This window comes from Pan paniscus, chromosome 7, assembly GCF_029289425.2.
Source record: "Pan paniscus chromosome 7, NHGRI_mPanPan1-v2.0_pri, whole genome shotgun sequence".
Classification (NCBI taxonomy): domain Eukaryota; kingdom Metazoa; phylum Chordata; class Mammalia; order Primates; family Hominidae; genus Pan; species Pan paniscus.
In genome coordinates, this window is record NC_073256.2 from 80,510,355 (window position 1) to 80,532,786 (window position 22,432).

The following is a 22,432-nucleotide window of genomic DNA, read 5'->3' on the forward strand; positions in this document are numbered from 1 at the left end:
TAAGTTCTCCATGCCAGTGACCCAACAGTAAGCCTCTTGCCTTCCTGGGATAAGATGATTTGAGTATTCATACTTCTAAGATACAGCTAATAAAAAGCACTGCTTTCACCAGGACAACTTTGGTTTTTCAAACAGAAAACTAGTCTTTTAAATGGTTTATGAGCTCTCATCCTACCATTATTTGTTTCAAGTGTACTAACGACCAAACGTGTGTAATTCTATGTGATTACCAAAAACAGGCTCAGCCCCTTCACAAAGGAGTTCCCATTTGTTAAATAGCACTATCTACCTATGCCAGGAAGCAGAATCTTAAGCACAGTTATACAAATCCAGTACCTAAATATGAAAGTCCAGTACCTAAACCTAAATATGTATTGTTATACATATTTTTAAACTGAATTTTCAGATGCAGGAATGTTAGAGGTCATCTGCACTTCAGTTACTGTGTGCAGTTAGGTTTATGCAAAACAAGTCGTTACACTAATATGTTCTCCATTTATAAAATATTCACAATTAGATAAGCATTTGCTAATGAAATCTTCAGTTTTTAATGGAACTGCAGAAAATGTGGTTTTATGACATTAGGTTTCAATTTGTATGCAGTTTGTATTTTTGATATCAATATCTAGAACTCTAAAATATTCATATTGGAAAAAGATAACAATTACTGTACCAAACTATTCATTCATTCACCCTTCATTCTTCTAACAAATATTCACTGAGAACCTACTCAGTGCCAGATACTATGCTAGGTGCTAAAACTAAAGTAAAGCTTCTAAAGTTTCTTCTTTATTAATGTCAACTATTTAGGATGAAGTTATGAGGAGAAATGACAATGAATTTAAATCCTGTTATGGGTGTACTTTTGTTAGAATTTCTATTATTTTTTATATTAAGCAATTATAGACTTAATTAATCCTTTCCACTTTCCTATATAAAAAAAGATCCCATCCCAAATACTTCTACGTTGAAAAAAATGCCAAACCCATAAAAATGAGCAATTCAGCTATAAAAATGCATGATATAATAGATGTCACCTTCTCTTATTCAACAAAGTAACTTTCCATAATTTTGTCCTTTGCCTTTCACAGAACAGTAACCTGGAGTAGTTTCAATGGGATTTTACTTTGTATAAAGCACAAAAACCTCCTACAAGAAGTTGTTAATTTTTTTTCTGTGGATGTGGCTCTCTCTATTATTTTTGGGAAATCGGTGAAGTACAACTCCCATTCCCTTAGATCCCTTCAAATTCTCAGAGTCAAGCTCAGTTTTCTCCTCCAGGCTGCAGGCAACCATAAGTAGGTATGCACCGGGTTTGGGCAAGAAAAAATCTCCTAACCAAATCATATCTGAGTCTCAATACCTTCAATGTCTGACTTATTTTCAAAATGATTTTTAAAATTCATGGAGTTGCTAGATGCATAACAAACATTCAAGACTTACTTGTGAATCTATGGGTAAGGAACACAGAAATCAATGCTAATCTGTGACCCCATGATAATCTGTAAAATCTGAGACCAAAAATTCTCAAATGATGATGTATTAGCACAGTGGCAAAGGCACTGAGTATTTATTATAGAATGTTCACTTTCCATCCTGCTCCTCATAAGTAACCAGCAAAGTCCACCAAGGTCCAATCTCCCAATCTTTTTCACCCTTTGAACCTCCTTGCAAGAGGCAGTGTAGTTTAATGCAAAGAACATGGGGAATATGGCCATTACACTAGTTTTCTAAGAATGTTATAACAAATTACCACAAATTTAGGGGCTTAAATAACAAAAGTTCATTTTTTTTTTACATTTCTGTGGGCCAGAAGACATGGGCCTCACTGGGCTAAAAATTACAGTACTGGCAGGGCAGGTATGGCTGAATTCCTTTCTGGAGGCTCCAGGGAAAAATCTGTTTCTTTGCCTTTTCCAGCTTCTAAAGGCTGCCTGCATTCTTTGGCTCAGGAAATACTTCATCCACCATCCATCTTCCAAGCCAGCAAAAGTCAAGTATTTCTCAAATCATATAACTCTGACCTCCTTTTTCTGCCTCCTGTTTCCAGTTTTAATAATCCTGATTCCACTGAGCCCTCTCAAAAACTGCAAGATAATCCCCTATTTTAAAGTCAGCTGATTAGCAACCTTCATTCCTTCTGCAACCTTAATTCCCCTTTGCCATGTAACCCAACATATTCATAGGTTCTTAAGGTTAGAATATGGCTATCTCTGGAGCTGAGAAGGCTTTATTCTGCCTATCACAGTCTAATGGATCTACAACCAAAAACCCAGGTCTATTCCCAAGTAGCACAGCACCTTAATCTTTTATTATTTTAGTCTTTTCTTTTGAAAATTGCTTAATAATAGTTAACCTCTTGAACATGAGTGAGGATAAAATGAGACAATAGATGCAAAATATCTAGGCACAGAGGCTGGCACCTAGGAGGACCTCGATGATGTTCATTTCCATCTTCCCTTACCATCCTCTCAAAAGTCACCATTTGTATTAGAGTAGAGCTGAATTTTGGATCCATGTTCATTTTAGCTTTATAGCCATGCTCTTTGCCCACCATGACACCACTTTCTGCAAGAAGGTCTCAGTGTAGGGAAAGACTGAGCTGCAGAAGACTTCACATACACAAATTGCCAGCTATGATCTGCCTTTCTGCATCACCCCAAGATTCATATGTTGAAACCTAATCTATAAGATGATGGTATCAGAAGGTGGGGCCTTGGGAGGTGTTTAAGTCATGAAGGTGGAGCTCTCACAAATGGGATTAGTGCCCTTATAAAAGAAGCCCAACAGGTCCTTTGCCCCTTCCTCCACATGAGGGCACAGTGAACAGCCACCATCTATGAGGAATGGGCCTTCACCAGACACAGCAACTGCTGGAACCTTCATCTAGGACTTCCCCCAGAACTATGAAAAATAACTTTGATCTTTCTAATCCTCCCAGTCTATGACATTTTTATTAGAGCACCCAAACAGACCAAGACAGTGCCCCACATTATTAGGTGAGCACTCTAAGATATTCTTGTGATAGAGATAAGAGATTTATGCTAATCCAACATAACGTTTGAATTGATTTTCTGTTATGACAAAACAGATGAAGTATTTAAAAGGAATAACCAGGATTTACCATTAAAATGTGATTACAGAATTGAGCAATCTCCAATGTTGATCCAATTAGCACTCCTGCAGGTCCCATGAATCATTAAATGGTTATTTTGAATGAAATACAAAATAAACAACAAAATGTTTTATTTTAGGGTCATCATGTTTTTATTACACAATGAGAATGTTCTCTATCTTAGGACCATTTTTTAAAGACAATGTGTAACAGTGAAGCAAGCCAGAAATCTGTCTCAAATGGTAACAAGAAACAATCTAACCTCTGGGCTTTATAAGGAAAAGCATAACATGATGCACTAAGTGATTCTCTATTAATCAAGAGCCACAGAGGTGCCTGCAGATCTCCCTGTCACTTCCTTTGAAAAACACAAAAATCCACCTGCTAAGTTCAGCATACTCTTGAATAGAAAATAACTTTACTCTCAGCTGTCCACATCCTTTTCCTATATTTTATTATAAGAAAAGGGGAAGAAACAAGAAAAACATCCACTAATGATGGCAGCCTGGTTCTTCCCATTCCCTGGGCAGTGGTAACAATGTGAGGGATCTAGAGCACGAAGGATCTTGCTTGAGAGTAATTAAGTAATTAGAAACAGAAATAATTGACTTATGTGATACAGTGATGTCAACAAATCAACATTTCAAAACAACTCATTATCTACATAACCTTAACATCTCAGAACTCAAAAAAATCATTAAATTCTTACTTTGACTAAAACTTATCTTAACAGCATTTTAATCTTATTTCTTACCAATTACAGCATTGGAGAGGGGAGTATAATGATATGTATGTCGGGTGAGAGGGCTAAAAGAGAGAAAAAATTCCATACTACTTTTTTTTTTTTTTTTTTTTGGTACAAATAGCAACTAAGAGGAAAGAGTTTCTGGTTAGTGCCAAGGAAACCCAATGTGCAAGCTGACTGTCCTCTAAGCTTTCAAATAAGATAACCCATGATAATCTGGTATTCTGAGCTTTACCTCATGTCCTCAATTACAAATGACAAGATCATTCCTGCTTCCAGACAAAGCTTTGCTCAGAGAAATGGGGACTTGACAATAGTTAAAAAGATCAGTGTTACTCAAAGTGCAGGGCTAACTAGTATAAGTCACAAAGAGACAAATGCAAAGCCTGAGAGTAAACATTTAGAAAGTTTTAGACCAATTTTAGGAAGTCTCATTCATTACTGGTAGGACTGCAAAATGGTACAGTTAATTTTACAGAACAATTTTAAGTCTGTTCAATTTAATAATTTAGAAAAATGCTTTAGGTTTGTATCATTTTTAAAATTTTATTTTACGAATCATTTTTCTTAATTTACCAAGGTATCAGTCCTTGACAGATGCAAATTAAAACAAATATCAAGAAAACCAGTCTTTCATCACAGCTAGTTTGAGAAGCATCACAATAAAACATCCCTCACAAATAGAATAGGCAAAGAGTAGTGCCTCAAAGGTACTTGCTGGCAGAAATAATTTACTGTGATCACAGATTACTTTTATCATGCTGAATAGGTAACTGATAATGCAGCTAAGTAGAGACAGCAGGACTTAGAACAAAAGCAAGTAAACACAAAAATTGAAAAAGAACAAATACTTAATAAGTCCTTTATAAATTCTGTGCTTACAGACTAATAGTCTGCCACTATATTCCACCATGATAGCATTTTCACTAGTTGAGAACTACTGATATATTTTTCAGTATCCTTTTTGCCATTTAATATTTATAGTGAACTGTTGACTTGAGCCTCAATGGCCATTAGGTAACAACTCAACAGTAGAATTCTCTGGATGTCTTGATTCTTCAAGAAAAGTCTCAGTATAACTGCCATATACCAAGCACCTAGTATGTATCTGGTACTGGCAGATACTTAATGTATCATGGTTCAAAAAAATTAAATACTTTATTCAAGATAACAAAATGAGTAAGAGATGGAGCCTAGATTCAAATCCAGGAATGTTTGATGCTCTTGCCACTATATGAAGCTGCCTTTCATCAGAATAATGTGCAAATATAACTCTGAACTGAATCACACTTATTTTGAATAGTATAAAACCTCAGTTGCTAACAAGAAGATCAACAGAAAGCAGGGAAACACTTGACGAAAAAAAGTTAAAATAATATGACAGTGACTCCTTATATACAACACCAAAAGCAGGTTCCATTAAAAAAATGAGAAATTGGACTTGATTAAAATTAAAAACTTCTCTTCTGCAAGGACACTGTTAAGAGACTAAAGATACAAGGCAAAAGCTAAGAGACAGTATTTTCAAAATATCCAAAATATACAAAGAACTCTTACAATTCAATGATAAGAAAACAACCTAATTTTTTTAAATGGGCAAAATATCTTAACAGAAACCTAACCAAAGAAGATATATAAATGGCAAATAAGCATATGAAAAGATACACAACATTTTATGTTATCAGGGAACTGAGAATTAAAACAATAAGTATCACTTCACACCTATTAGTATGGCTAAAATCCAAAACACTGACACCACCAAATGTTTTCAAGCATGTGAGAAAAAAGCAAGTCTCATTCATCGCTGGTAGGACTGCAAAATGGTACAGTCATTTTGGAAGACAGTTTGACAGTACTTTTACAAAACTAAACATATGCTTACCATGTGATCCAGCAATGTTGCCCATGCATACTTACCCAAACGAGTTCAAAACTGAAGTCCACATAACATCCTGCACATAAATATTGTTAGCACCTTTATTCATAACTGCCAAAACTTGGAAGCCATCAAAATGTCTTTCATGTCTGTCAGTGAACAAACTGTGGTACATCTATGTAATTTAGAATAATTGAGTGATTAAAAAGAAGAGCTATCAAGCCTTGAAAAGACATGGAAAAACCTTAAAGGCATATTGCTGAGTGAAATAAGCCAATGTGAAAAGGCAGCATACAACATGACTCCAACCATATGACATTTTAAAGAAGGTAAAACTAGGGAGACGGTAAAAAAAAAATCAGTGGTTGCCAAAGGTTAGGTAGGTAAGAGGGAGGGATGAATAGCAGAGGCCAGGATTTTTAGGGCCATGGAACTATTCTGTATGATACTGTAACTGTATTAGTTCATTTTCATGCTGCTATGAAGACATACCCGAGACTGGGTAATTTATAAAGAAAAGAGGTTTAATTGACGCACAGTTCCACATAGCTGGGGAGGCCTCAGGAAAACTGACTATCATGATGGAAAGGGAAGCAAACACATCCTTCTTCACATGACAACAGAACAGAGAAGTGCCAGCAGGGGAAATGCCAGACACTTATAAAACCATCATATCTCATGAGAACTCATGCACTATCATGAGAACATCATGAGGGAAATAACCCCCATGATCCAATCACTTCCCACCAGGTCCCTCCCACCACATGGGGGGATTATGGGAACCACAATTCAAGATGAGATTTGGGTGGGGGAACAGCCAAACCATATCATTCTTCTGCTGGCCCCTCCCAAATCTCATCTTTCTCACATTCCAAAACACAATCATGCCTTTTCAACAGTCCCCCAAAGTCTTAGCTCATTCCAGTATTAACCCAAAAGTCCAAGTCCAAAGTCTCATCTGAGACAAGGCAAGTCCCTTCTGCCTATGAGCCTGTAAAATTAAAAGCAAGTTAGTTACTTCCTAGATACAATGAAGCTACAGGAATTGGGTAAATACACCCATTCCAAATGGGAGAAACTGGCCAAAACAAAGGAGCTATGGGCCCCATGCAAGTCCAAAAACCAATAGGGCAGTCATTAAACATTAAAGTTCCAAAATAATCTCTGTTGACTCCATGTCTCACATCCAGGTCATTCTGATCCAAGATGGCCTTCCATGGCCTTGGGCAGCTCCATTCCTGTGGCTTTGCAGGGTACAGCCCCCCTCCCAGCTGCTTTCATGGGCTGGCATTGAGTGTCTGGCTTTTCCAGGTGCTCAGTGCAAGCTGTCAGTGGATCTACCATTATGGGGTCTGGAGGATGGTGGCCTCCTTCTCACAATTCCAATAGGCAATGCCCCAGGAGTGACTCTGTGTGGGGAATCCAACCCCACATTTCCCTTCTGCACTGCCCTAGCAAAGGTTCTCCATGAGGGCTCTACCCCTGTAACACACTTCTTCCTGGACATCCAGGTGTTTACATACATCCTCTGTAATCTAGGCAGAGATTCCCAAATCTCAATTCTTGACTTCTGTGCACCCACAGGCTCAACACCACATGGAAGCTGCCAAAACTTGAGGCTTGCACCCTCTGAAGCAATGGCCCTAGCTGTGCTTTGGCCCCTTTTAGCTACAGCTGGAGCTGAGGCATCTGGGACACAGGGCATGATGTCCTAGGCTGCACAGAGCAGTGGGGCAGGGGTTAGGCCTGGACTATGAAACCGTTTTTCCCTCCTAGGCCTCTGGGCCTGTGATGGGAGGGGCTGCCATGAAGGTCTCCAACGCCCTGCAGACATTTTCCCCACTGTGTTGGTGATTAACATTCAGCTCCTCCTTACTTATGCAAATTTCTGTGGCAGGCTTGAGTTTCTCTAAAATGGTTTTTTCTTTTCTATCACATTGTCAGGCTGCAAACTTTCCAAACTTTTATGCTCTGCTTCCTCTTGAACACATTGCCACTTAGAAATTTCTTCCACCAGATACCCTAGATCATCTCTTCCAAGTTCAAAGTTCCACAGATCTCTAGGGCCGGGGCAAAATGCCACCAGACTCTCTGCATAGCAAGCATGACCTTTACTCCAGTTCCCAACAAGTTCCTCATCTCCATCTGAGACCACATCAGCCTGGACTTTATTGTTCATATCACTATCAGCATTTTGGTCAAAGACATTCAGCAAGTCTCTAGAAAGTTCCAAACTTTCCCACATCTTCCTGTCTTCAAAGCCCTCCAAGTCTCTAGGAAGTTCCAAACTTTCCCACATTTTCCTGTATTTTTCTGAGCCTTCCAAACTGTTCCACCCTCTATCTGTTACCCAGTTCCAAAGTTGCTTCCATATTTTTGGGAATCTGTATAGCAGTGCCCCACTCCCTTGGAGCCAATCTACTGTATTAGTCCATTTTCACACTGCTATTAAGACATACCCAAGACTGGCTAATTTATTTAAAAAATAGGTTTAATTGACTAACAGTTCTGCATGGCTGGGAGGCCTCAGGAAACTTACACACATGGCTGAAGGGGAAGCAAATATGTCCTTCTTTATGTGGCGGCAAGAGAGAGAAGTGCCAGCAGGGGAAATATCAGATGCTTAGAAAACTATCAGATCTCATGAGTACTCACTATCAAGAGAATAGCATGAGGGAAACCAGCCCCAAGATCCAATCACTTCCCACTGGGTTCTTCTCATGACACATGGGGATTATGGGAACTACAATTCAAGATGAGATTTGGGTTGGGGCACAACCAAACCATCATTAGACATTTGTCAAAACCCACAGAATGTAAAACACAGAAAGAACCCTAATGTAAAGCATGAACTTTAGTTAAAAATGATGTATCAATATTGACTTCTCAATTGTAATAGATGGACCACACTAACACAAGGTGTTAATAGTAAGGGAATTGAAGGAGTGGGCAGCGAGAGGTAGGGGTGAAGGGAGTACAGCAGGTCCCCAGATACCGTTGTTTTTCATTCAATGTCATTTTGTGATAACTTGATGAGAAAAAAATATCACTTCAACCAGGGGGCAATATCTGTGTGGAGTTTGTTCATTCACCCCAGGTCTGCATGGGTGTTCTCCAGGTACTCTGATATTTTTCTCACATCCCAGAGCTGTGCACCTGAGGTTCATTGCTGTGCCTAAATGGTCTCCATCTAGGGGACTGTGGGTTTCTGTGAGTGGCCCCTGTGATGGGTGCTGTCCTGTCAAGGGCTGGCTCCTGCCATGCACCCACAGTTGCCAGGACAGGGTCTGGCCACCTGAGAGCCTGAACTGGAATAATTGGGTAAATAATAATCTTACTTGTTTTTATTCATCTTTCTTAAATGTATGTATATATCACATTTATTTCAATGTTTAAAATTACAAGTGTTTTTGGTCCTTATTTAGAAATTTTGTGAGGTTTTGTGACCAGAAATATGCTATAGGAACTTAACTCTTGTTTATATCAATTAGCCTACTGTAGAATATACAGTGTCTTGCTTAAAGTTGCAGTTTCCACCCAAGAATCCAGATGATGTTAAGTGAGGACTTACTGTATAGGGTAGCTTTTTGTACTTCGCACTCTTTTTTCTTATTTTCAGATGCAGTCTCGCTCCGTCGCCCAGCCTGGAGTGCAGTGGTGTGATCTCAGCTCACTGCAACCTCTGCCTCCTGGGTTCAAATGATTCTCCTGCCTCAGCCTCCCGAGTAGCTGGGATTACAGGCACGCACCATCACGCCCAGCTAATGTTTTTTATTTTTATTTTCAGTAGAGACAGGGTTTCACCAGGTTGGCTAGGCTTGTCTCAAACTGCTGACCTCAAGTGATCCACCCACCTTGGTCTCCCAAAGTGCTGGGATTACAGGCATGAGCCACTGTGCCTGGCCATACACTCAGTTTTTTTTTTAAGCCTAAACTGCTCTAAGAAAAAAAGTTTATTTTAAAACAAAAATGTGTATGATTCATAATCATACATCTCAAAATTTTTCTGTGCTCATGACTACTTTTCATGTCAATCATGAGAAATTTTGAGAATATTCCACTGTATAAGTAAAAAGCCACTCATCCATATCCAGGATCTTGATAAGGCAGTAAGAGTCCCAGTGTTTTACTATCTGACTTATAATTCATACCTACTCCAAACTGGGAATTTCCCTCTAACTACAAGCAAGACTGCACTCAGAAGATGACTGTGGGCATGCCCTCCACTTCTTCAATGCAGTGGTTCTCTACCCTCACCCAGAGGATATTTGACAATATCTGAGGACATTCATTATTTTCATGGAAGGGGAGGGTGTGCAACAAGCATCCAATAGATAGAAGCAAGGAATGCTGCTAAATATTCTACTGCAAAGGACAGCACCCACTAGAAAGAATCATCCAGCCCCAAATTTCCAGGTTGAGAAACTCTACTTCAATGTAACACACAGTGCCAAGATGACCCACTGCCTGTGCAGGTGGTGAATCGCCACTCCAGATGTTTAAATAAATCCACATCTCCATCTGGGGACACAAATGAACCTTCAATGCATAAGAAAAGTTTCAACAAGAAAAAGATGTCAAAGACTGAACTCAGAAGAGGAAGCCTCAGCACCTGACATTTCCCAGATTATCTCAGAGAGAATCCTTCCTTCAACATGATTCAAAGGATCCATGAACTGTGGTGACCACTGAGCAGTCTACGGAACCTAGCTGAGTCACATTTGTCAACTACAAAATGGAAATGACAGTTACTAGATAGATGTAAGAATCAAAGCACGTGAGAAATGTGAACACATTTTGAAAAGTGTGAGGTCCTATTTACACAAACAAGCAATAACCAAATCTTCTGAGTAACATTAAGGCTAGAAAACCCCAAATCCTGTCATTTCTAATTTCCAATGTTTGATCTTCTGGGCCAACACCATACCCCACATTCAGGATCAGTGTTCTTTCCTTATCATTATCACTTGAGCAAAATGATAAGGAAAGTTCACTTCCACCTAAAGGCTAGCTTGAAAATCCATAGGAATAAGGCAGCCAAAGGACCCTAGGAGATTACATTTAAAATACTAAAAGGAAAAAATCTGAAACTCATTTACTCCATGGTGTGAGTGTCCAGTGAGAAAAGTTGAAAGCTTCTTGCCCCAAGATCAATGTGTTTTAGTAGGAATCAAAGCCTAAAGCTAAAGGAAGGACATGCTTAGCTGTATGAGAGAGGGGTGCTTTGAAATACAATATGCTTTTTATTCTTTAAGCCATAAGTTATCTATTTTCAACTTTCCATAAGGCCACAATGCCTGCCTAAATCATGAATTAATCAAAACATTTAACTAACCATCACTCCTATTCCTCCAATGTGCCCAAGAGTGTTTACAATATCTGATTAGTAGAAATAAAAATCTTAGACTCACATAAGAAGAATCTATTTTTTCAAATGATGCTGTTATGGGTTGAATCATGACCCCTCAAAACTCATATGTTGAAGTCCTAACCTCTAGTACCTCAGAATGTTATTGTAATTGGAAATAGCATCATTACAGATATAATTAGTTAAGATGTGGTCCTACTGCAGTAGGGTGGGCCCCTAAAACAATATAACTAGTATCCATACAAAGAGGGGAAATGTAGACACAGACACAAACACAGGGAGAATTCTGTGTGAAGATAAAAGCAGAGTTCAGGGTTAAGCTTCCACAAGCCATGATATAACATAGAGTCCAGAAAATCACCAAAAACTGGGCAAAAGGCATGGAACAGAAACTCTCTCTCAACCCACAGAAGAAAGCAACCCCGTAAACACCTTGATCTTAGACTTCTAGCCTCTAGGATATGAGACAATAAATTTCTATTGTTTAGGCCACTCAGTTTGTGTGTGGTACTTTGTTAGAGCAGCCCTAACAAACTATTACAGGTGACTATCAAGCAAAAGCTTTAATAAGGTCATTATTGATATCAAAAGGTACGGTAGGGAGAATAATGGCCCTCAAATGTCCATGCCCTAATTCTTGAAGCCTATGAATTTGGTGCTATACATGTCAAAAGGGACTTTACAGATGTGATTTAAATTAAGGATCTTGAGATGAGAACATTGTCCTGGATTATCAGCACGGGCCCGAGGTAATCACAAGAGTCCTTATAAGAGGGGAGTGGAAATGTCAGCGTAGGAGAGAGATTTAGAGATGCCATGTTGCTGGTTTTGAAAACGGGGGAAGGGCCCATGATCTAGGTCTTGGTGGCCTCCAGACGCTGGAAAAGTCAAAGAAATGAATTCTTTGTGAGAGCCCCCAAAAGGGATACAGCCGTTGCTCATGCTTTGACATTAGCCCAGGAGGACTTCTAACGTCCAGAACTGTAAGAGAAGAAATTCTCTGTTGTTTTAAGCCACTAAATTAGTGGTAATTTGTTATAGTAACATTAGAAAACTAATATAGATTTGTGGTACCTGGAAGTAGTGTGCTGCTGTAACAAATACCTAAAAATGTAGAATTGGCTTTGGAGTTGGGTAATGGGCAAATGCTAAAAGAATTCTGAGGAGAATGGTAGAAAACTATTTACTGGAACAAATGGTTAGTAGAAATCTGGACGTCAACAACCCCCTTGGTGAGAGGTCAGAAAGAATTAAGTAAGGGGTATGGTAAAGAACATATCTTAAAAAATAGTTAAATCATCAAAAATAAACAGTAGAAATAGGAAATGTTAAAGGCACTGCTGGTGAAGGCTCACATGAAATGAAGAACTAAGGAATGTGTTATTGGAAAATGGAGTAAAAGGGATCCTTATATAAAGTTGCAGAAATCATAGCTCTATTGTGTCCTAGAGTTATGTGGAAAACAAAACTTGTAAATGATGAACTTAGATATTTAGCTGAGGAGATTTCCAAGCAAAGTGTTGAAAGGTTAGCTTAAATTTTTTTCTCACTATTTATAATAAAATGTGAAAGGAAAGAGAGAGATTAAGAGAAGAAGTGTTAGGCAAAAAGGAACCAGGAATTGATGATTTGGGAAATCGTCCACCTATCCAGATTGCAGAAGGCACTAATATTAGGAGATTACTAATATTAAAGGCACTAATATTACTGCGAGGAAACAGTGCTCTGCATAGACAGCTAAGGGCATAGCTGGACAACTTTTGCTAGCGGTGGGAAGAATCAGAAACCCAGTTCAACCCATCACACATACTCATTCATTTGTACTGAGTATTTAATCAATTGTTGAAAAGATTAGGGAATAATCTTTTCAATGACTAATAGTTGCCCTCAACCACGTCAGCAGAAGCCAGGAATAGAGATGGGATTATCCAGAAAAGATCTGGGGAAACAAATCTCTCAGGAGTGAATCTCTGTGACACACAGGGGAGGCCCACAGAGTTCTTTGGAATTTTACCCCCAAGATGGATCATACACAGATCCTCGCAAATACGTGATTGTGATGATTTAGATGATGAGATCTGGAACTCTTAAACAGATGAGATTTTGGACTTTGAGCTGATACTGTAAACGGGTTAAGAATTTTGGGTCTATTTGGGATGGAGTGAATGCATTATTTTTTTAATGTAGGATGGACATGAATTTTGGGGGCTCAGAGGGAAGACTTTGTAAGGCAGAATATGTGATTAAGTTAAGGATTGTGACAAGAGGATATTATCCTAAACTACCTATGTGGGCCTGGTATAATCACAACTGTCCTCATAAGAGAGAGGCAGGGGTGTCAGAGTAGAAGCAAGAGATTTGAATTTAAGTGGCACCTAGAAACTGAGAGAGGCAAGGAAACGTATTCTCTCCTAGACGGTCCAGAAGGAATACAGCCTTGACAGCACCCTGCATTTAGCTCACTAAGGTCTATTTTGGGTCTCACATCCAGAATTGTAAGTTAAAAATAAAATCTGTTATCACCCCCTCTCCATCATATTTTCTGTAAATACTTTCCCCTCTTCATTATAAATCTTTTAATTCTGGTTTAAGTGTCTTATTTTAAAAAGATTTTATTTAATCCATTTTTCATTTATTTAAAGAATTTAAACATCTTATATTTATTTTAATTGTTTCAGAAAAACTATTTTTTTTTCATTTTTGTAGGGATTGAGCAAGTAAGGAAAGAATGGAGACATCTTTGTTTTCATGTTTGTCTTTTGCAATGTAGATTATTTTTATATGTTATCTTCAACAATAATTTGGGAAGTGGGTATCTATACCTAAGTCTATTATGATACACAGTGATTTAAAAATATATCTCATTATTGGACAAAAACATGTTATTAATGACTTGCTGTAGATGAACTGCATTTTGTAACACATCCAGTTCTAAGTAAGAAGTCTTCTATGGGAAGGACTACCCATAAGGCTGGTCCTTCCAATGGAAATGATAATTTAAAACACTTTAAACATTTTTCTCAAAGTTTATTTTAAATAAAATATTAAAATTTTAAATGTATTATTCTTTCTGTTTGTAAAAGAATACATATTTATTGATATCAACTTAAAGATACATATAAGCATAACAAAGAAAAGAAAAACCATCCCATAGAAATATGTCACCTAGATATAACCACTGGTAAATGTCTTACATAGAATTTGGATTCCAGAAATGGCAAAGTTGCTTGAACCAACCTAGCATTTCCACAGAAAACAAAATATGAACCAAAAAAAAAAAAACGATCAACCAATTTATACTTGCTGAAGAATAGGCAAAAGAAGGCAGATATCAGAAGGGAGGCAACCCTTAAAGAACAGACCAATATTGAGTGAGGTCCAGGGTGGACAGGATTGCCCCTGAGGGCAGCTGGAACTCAAGGAAAAAGCCACAATATTATCAGCATGGGGTGTCAGAGTTTGGGGCTACTGAAGTGGCTGGCAATCAAGGAGAAAAATCTAGAAAAGAAGGAGGCACTTCAGAAATCTCTATATATACACCCCTCAAATTCTTGGCCAACCCTGGACATGTGCATCTTCAGGGAAGACCCCAAAAAGCCCAGCGGAAGGGATCTGCTGGAAGACTGCACAGAGGCTTCAGCCACTGCCCACCACTGGGGTGACAGAGTTTAGGGTTTGAATTTCATCTGCCTTAGTCAATTCAGACTGCTATTGCAAAATACCATAAACTTAATGACTTATAAACAGCAGAGATTTATCTCTCACAGTTCTGGAGCCTGGGAAGTCCAAGATCAAGGCACAAGCACATTCCGTATCTGATGAGGGCCCACTTCCTGGTTCATAAATGGCCATCTTCTTGCTGTGTCCTCACATGGACAAAGGGGCAAGGGAACCCTTTGGGATCTCTTCTATAAGGACACTAATCTCATTTATGAAGGCATTGCCCTAATGATCTAATTATAACCCAAAGACCCCACTGCTTAATACCATCACCTTGGGGGTTAGGATTTCAACATATGAATTTTAGAGGGGAAGCAAACGTTCAAACCATAGCATCACCAAAGAAGAGAGAATCTGTAAATATCTCAAGCTTTTCATAGATTCACCTTGACAAAGAGTAAAACTAAGCTTCCATGAGTTCAGAATAATTAGCCAGAAATGTATCTGCGTGCTAAAACAAAAATCAACACTTCATAGGAAAAAAACAAAATCCAAAATCCCGAAAGATAGTGCTTCCAATCAATAGACTGGCATTATTAAATACTGGCAAGGATGTGGAGCAACGTAAACCCTCATGTATTACTGGTGGAAGTGTTTAAAAAAAAAAAAGCAACAATTACTCCGAAAAGTGTCAATTTTCCGAAATGGTTGTGGATAGAAAACTCTATATTCTATGCCCCTCAATCTTCTCTCAATCAATATGTTATATATATTACAAACTACAATTAAATAGAATGAACTAATGATAGATACAACAACATGAGTGAATCTTAAAATCATTATGTTGAGAGAAATAAGTTATACACAAAAAAGGATACTGTATAATCCCATTTATATGAAGTTTGAGAATGAGCAAAACTGACTCAGAACTCGGGTGGGAACTGACTAGAAAGGAGTGTAAAATATTTTCCTCTTTCTCTGCCAGGCTCAGTTTCCATAAGGAGAGTGGCCCAGGCCCTCCTCTTCTCCATCAAACCCTTTCATCAGGCGATCTCAACTTGTTCTTGCTTTAATTCCCTCTTCACATTTATGGCTTTCACAAATACGTATCCTGCCTGGACCTCTCCCCTGAGCTTTTGGTGCTCACTGCCTATTTAACATAACCCAAAGAGAATTATTGATCTCCTCAATTCTCCCAAACCTTCCTTATCTAAGGAAATGATATTACCATTCACTAAATAATCAGACAAAAAACCCAAAACCAAAAAAAAGGGAAACAAAACTTCTAAGCTTCATTGTTGATTCCCATCTCCCTCACACATCATGTTCAGTCCATTAGTAAATTATGTTGACTCTGCTGTCAAAAATGTATCCTGATTCTAACCACCTTCCATCAACCCCACAGTCACAACCCTAGGCTAAGCCACTGTCATCTCTCCTGACAAGTACTGCAATGGCATCTGTGATTGACAGTCTCACCAGATAATATCCAACAAGGGAAAAGACAATTTCACAAAAGGAAATTAAAGTACTGTAGCCAAAAGAGGTGGAATTGGTAAGTGTCTGAAGGCAACAAATGACCTCTGAATTGATTTTTACCAATTTTTAAAAATTTTTTTACCATTTTTATAGGTAATATTTAAATTTTTACTTTGGAACATCTGGCATTCCTATACTATGCAATATTACAAACTTTTCAGCCATAATTGTTCAAAAGATGAAAATGGAATGAGAATAAAAATGTAATCTACGTATGTATAAAAATCTCTCAACGTGATAATGGAAAACTGTGCTGAATATTTTTATCATGTTAGGAACAAGAAGGGCTTTCTAAGCAAGGACATATAACCAGAAACTCTTAAACAAATGCAAATTACAATAGTAAAAATAATTGCAGCTGGTATGAAAGAGTATGAAAATTCCCATTACATAAGAGTCTTTGCTGATTATATAGAAAAAGAACCCAATAGAAAAATAAATTATTGAAGAAACAGACAATTATTTTCTTTAAAAGTATACAAATTCCTTTAAAAGTAAATACATGAAAATTTGGGATAAAAATGAAGCTGCATTTTCTTTATGTATCAGATTGGCAAATTAAAATGATTTATAATACCAGTATTGGCAGAATGTGGAGAAATTGGCACTTGCACTACATTAGTAGTAACATAAATTGAGACTTAGAGTAGTTTGGCAACATCTATTAAAACGTAAAGCACACATACATTTTGATAACAACTCCACCATCTTACATAAATATTTCCACAAAAGCTCAAAGATATCTATGTTTTGTGTGTGTGTTTTTGTGTATCTATGGTGTATATTTATATAATCGTTACAAATAATGACTTCTATAAACTGACATAGGAAGGGATCTAAAATGTATTGCAAAGTGGAAAATATAAGGTGCAACACAGGGTATATTTCCCCACGATTTTTATTAACATATATTCATGCATATTAGCATAAGCTTTAAAAAATCTGTAAGAATATATCAGGGACTCTTAACCATGTTTCTGTTCTTAGAGGTGATATCTGAAAAATCATTTTCGTAGAGCATTAGGGTAAACTATCCAAACATTAGAAATAAGGAACATGACTCTGTACTGGGACAAATGAAGCTATCTTCTATACACTGAAATGCAGTATAATCAAAGTAGTGTCCTATAGATTTGGGGCATTAAACGGTCTTCCTGGTATGAAGGAATTGGCAGTTGATGGCATGAATATCTCAGTAAAATAATTTTTCATGATATAGAGAAAGATCAGCCTATTCTCAGAATGCTAGAAGAGAAAGTCTACCTTGCCCTTTTGCCTTCCTGTCCCTCAAGTTCCGCATTCTCACACCAATCACCTTCACTGATCTAAACTGCCCTAGTCAGCTTGTCTGTTTCTACCCTGCATGTAAAGTGGGAATAGAACCAATAGCCTTCTTTTACCACCTCTCTTTAAAGGCATACCTAGGGGTGCATCTTAACTGGCTTGCAAATGCAAATAGAGACCCTGCAAATAGAGAAGGTGGAACCTACATAGAATCACATACCACTGAAGTTCAAGTGTCCTGAGTCCTCATCTTGGGCTCTAAAGCAAAAGTACAGCCATTGGAAAAGGCAACCTGGAAGAGTGCACATTCCAGGAACATCTCTGAAAACTGACATGGGAAGAAAGGCAAATACTCCTAGACTACTCATCTCCAGGCATTCTAGAAATGTCCATAAATATTTGTATGCAGTACAAAGGTGTCACTTCCCCCAAAACTATTGAGAAACAACCTGTATCACACACACATAGATATCTATACATTGATACATATGTATGCAAATATACATGCATATATCAATTATCATCCAACAAAATGCATCCGCTTGGTTCTCAAAAGCGATGAACACCAGAGCAGTATGAAAATAGGACCCAGAAAGAAAGGAAAAACAGATTAAACTCAAAGTGAATGATTTTATCTGAACTTCTCTATTTCTACTTCCACAATTCAAATTAAAGTGACACACGTCTAGATTGTCATTATTGTGTGTTTTGTTTTGTCCTTATAAAAATGATAGAACAACTGCATAAAATACTCTCCATTAACTCATTTAGTACTCACAAAAATCTCACGAGGCATGTACTATTATTTCAGCTTTCCAAATGAGGTACAGTGAGGTAAACTGAGGAAGAGAGGCACTCAGAGTTATTGTTCACACCATGCACTGGCATTTTCTTGAAATAGTTCTCTTTTAACTGATGAAATGTAAGAATATTCCCCTCCTGAAATGCTCTATGAATTCTAGGCCATAAAATATCAACTCGCAGTGGCAAGGCACACAATGTGTCTGTGATGCATAAAGCATACGGCCAACCTAGGGCTTATTACAACTTACGCTGGAGCAGCAAATGGAATTCGGTCCCAAAGCTTTAATATGTACGCGTATGTGTGGGAAAAAGACAGAAGAAGCCTTTGTTATTACAAAGTCCCAAAGGAAGCCAGTACCCCGCAGCAAGTTCTGACTGTCTGCACTGGAAATCATGGAGGGGGACTCCCCTCGCCATCTGGGTCGCGCGCGGCCCGCGGGGCCCAGGGCGCATGCGTGGCCTGGCGGCCGAGGCGCTTACCTGGTGCGCCGGACGAGCAAGCAGAGGGCCAGGAGCAGCAGGGCCGCGGCGAGGGCCAGGCCCGGGAGGCCCAACCGCTCCAGCGAAAAGCGGCCCGTGGCCGCGGACACTTCTCCTGCCATCCGGCGCGCGCTAGGCCGCGGTGGGCAGCCCGGGGTCTGCCTGCAAACAGCGCGGTCGGCGACTCTGCAGCCTGCGGCGGCTTCTCTCGGCGGCGCCCCCTAGTCCAGGGCGGGAGAGGCTGGCCTGCCCGCAGCGCAGACAGGAATGTCACCGTGGTCTCCCAGGCTGAATGACAAAAGTTCGTGGACTGCCCCCTCCCCGCCTATCCTCCACCCACGCGTACCGCCCCGTTCCCCCACCGTTTCCGACCCGGCAGCTTCTGGAAAACAGCGCCCTTGATCCTCCCGGGCAGGAAGAAGGGCCAAGGAAGGGGTTAGAAGGGAAAGAGTTAGGATTTCCCAAGAACCAGCCCTGAAGGCCTGGAGGTGGGGGATTTCGCTTCTTAGTTGGACGGGAGCCCCTTGGGTTCCTCACTTCTTAGCCCGCGCCCTGCGGGAGGAGCGACTCTGCTTGTCCCTCAAGATGCTTGTGAAGGTGCCCGCTGCGCTCTGACACCGGCGATCTCTTAGGTACGACCCAGCGGGGTTGGGCTGGCGGCAGAAACCGGCGGAGTGCGCGACCTCGAACCCGTTTCGCGCCCACCTCCTTCACCCCCTTACGTCCTATTTGCTCACAAGTTTTGGTTCAGGCCTGCTGTGTGCAGAGGCGCGTGCCAGAGACACGGAATACAAAGACCTAGGCCGTAAGCCTTTAGAAGTCCCGATGAGGCACACAGTACAGGAAGAGAGTGAGACAGGTAAAAAGAGATTGCAGAACAGCGTGGTAGGGGACGAAAGAGAAGTGGTTCAAGTACTACAGGTTGTACTCAGAAAGAATAAGGGAGAAACTTTTAAAATACCTTTTTCTGAGTAATGACCATCCACTGGGTACTTTACACACGTTTTTACTTTCTATTTTTAATGCGTATTTTATAGAAGACATGAGACTCAGATTAAGTAACTGAACTTGGTTGCTCACTTGATAAATGTTTACCATTCCCACTGATAAATATCGGCCGTTCTAACCACGGTCCTATTCGAGGACTTGTGTGCTCTGTCAATGCAACACTTCTCTGGAATGGGTACAGCAGCTTCAAAACCAATCTCTGGTTTTTTACCTTTCCAGTCCATCATCCCCATTTCCACCTCCCTAAAACACAGACCTCTCCAGCTTTTACTCTGTTCAAAACTCTTAATGGTTGTCTTTGTGACGAAGTCATATCCTCCACCTGCAATGAGAAGCCCTGCACAAATTGTCTTCATTGTACAACTCCCCTCGCCAGAACGGTTCCATATATACTCAAGCTTGGGCCACCATGTCCCTCATACTCAGCCTGTTCACATTATTAACTTAAAAAATCCATCGTAGTTTTGATTTGCATTTCTCTAATGATCAGTGTCATTGAGCTTTTTTTCATATGCTTGTTGGCCACATGTATTTTGGAAATCAGTGTGGTAGTTCCTCAAAGACAGAACTACCATAGGATCTGGCAATCCCATTACTGTGTATATACCCAAAGGAATATAAATCACTCTGTCATAAAGACACATGCACGCTTATGTTCATTGCAGCACTGTTCACAATAGCAAAGACATGGAATCAACCTAAATGTCCATCAGTGGTAGACTGCATAAAGAAAATGTGGTATATATACACCATGAAATTCTATGCAGCCATAAAAAAGAATGAGATCATATCCTTTGCAGGAACATGGATGGAGCTGGGGGCCATTATCCTTAGCAACAGAAAAGCAAATACAGCATGTTCTCACTTATAAGTGGGAGCTAAATGATGAGAACACATGGACACATAGAGGGGAACAACGGATACTGGGGCCTACTGGAGGGCAGAGTGGGTGAGGAGGGAGACGATCAGAAAAAATGACTAATAATTACTGGGCTTAATAGCTCGGTGATGAAATAATCTGTACAACAAACCCCCATGATGTGAATTTACCTATATAACAAACCTGCACATGTGTCCTAAACTTAAAAGTTAAATACATAAAATAAAAATAAAAATTCACAATTTTTAAGTTTTGAAAAGGAGAGAGGAGACTTTATTTCTTCCAAAGGGTTACAGCCTGCAAGGTGGCCATCCAGGCAAAACTAGAGACAGGCCCTTCAAAGGAGGGCTTGGGGTGGGAGCTTTATGCTGAAGAGGTTGGCTAAACATATATATTTAACTGGTTACAGGAGGAGCTATGAATATTCATGAAGGTGGTCCTGACACATGCCTATTGAACAAACATGCATGTAACATATGACCCATGTTCACTTTGGGGTGGCTACTTAACATTTAAATGTGTTACAGTTATGCTTTATATATCAAAAGATCATTTTACGTACAAAGGTAGGTAAGTGTGTAATCTCTGTAAACTGGCAAAACCAGTCAATGGTCAGTGGTCTTCTTAATCAGGAGAAAGTTACTGAAACCAGACTCTTGTCCAATCAAAGCTGTAGTTATGACTTGTGGAACAGCAGGGTCAGTTAGCATCTGATGGTGGATGAGCTGTGACTTTTAATGTTGCAAATCCTGAGGCCAGTGCTTTTTTAGTTGCTAGAGTGAATAACCTTGTGGTGGTTAGAACATAGTATATATTTTAAGTTTTACTGTCCATGGCTCTAAAGCTGTGAATGGCTAGATTAGCCCCAGAATCTTGATGTTTACGAGCCTCTTTGTCTTTGACTTCTATTCCAGAGTCTGTCTCCTGCCTCTCCTTTCTCCTGTTGTACATTGAATTTTCCAGGCAGTCCAAAATATTGCAGTAAACTGACAGCCACTCTGTCTCTTCCAAGAGAAAGCAAATTGAGTGCTTTCCATCACTGCTGGGACAGCAGAGCCAGTTTACAGGAGGGAGTCCATGCTGGGGCATTTCTGTAACCACTGCAGAGAGCCACTCACTGATTTTCAGAAGAAGTCTCAATCCTCATACTTCTGTTTTCCCCTAGATGACCTTTGTTTAAAAATATAATTAAAATACTAAGAATTCATTCTACTTACTGAACATTTATTATTTGCCAGACACCATACCAAACATATTATTTTATCACATTAATAACAGCAAAAACCCATGGTTGATTGCCCTGCCTTAGAGAAGTGGAAGGAAGAAGCCTGCATAGTTATCTACCAGATTTGGTTTGCAACTGTATCATATTCCTATGTTATCTGCACAGTGGCTTACTTGGGACACTTTATTATATATATGCAATACATCTTAAATATATATTTCTTTTGGGTTTTCCACTTTTATTAAAAGGGACCTTCGCTCTATAACCAGATTAAAACAATCTAAAGATACCTTTTATTTTTCTTTTACTTTCATGGTGGCTCATTATTAGCCTCATTATATTCAATCCAGTTCAATTCAGTTTTAACGCCAAAGTATACCATTATCCCCATCACCTCTCTGACAGAGATTGCCGGTTGACCCTCCATATCTGCTCACCCCTTCCTCCT

The 22,432-nt window shown here is 39.3% G+C and overlaps 1 protein-coding gene across 3 annotated transcripts in view; it reads right to left on the reverse strand.

Annotated features, from left to right (window-relative positions):
* Nucleotides 1-20,966, reverse strand: part of CYP7B1 (cytochrome P450 family 7 subfamily B member 1) — a 207,487-nt gene extending 186,521 nt beyond the window's left edge. The window contains exon 1 of one of the 3 annotated variants that reach the window (XM_003831378.6): nt 18,872-20,963. In XM_003831378.6, the coding sequence (XP_003831426.1) occupies nt 18,872-18,993 (122 nt within the window). In that variant the 5' untranslated portion in view covers nt 18,994-20,963. Of the gene's footprint in view, nt 1-18,871 lie in introns of all 3 variants that reach the window. The other 2 variants (XM_055116599.2, XM_034966160.3) reach the window with 2 other exon arrangements.
* Between the last annotated feature and the right edge of the window lie 1,466 nt (nt 20,967-22,432).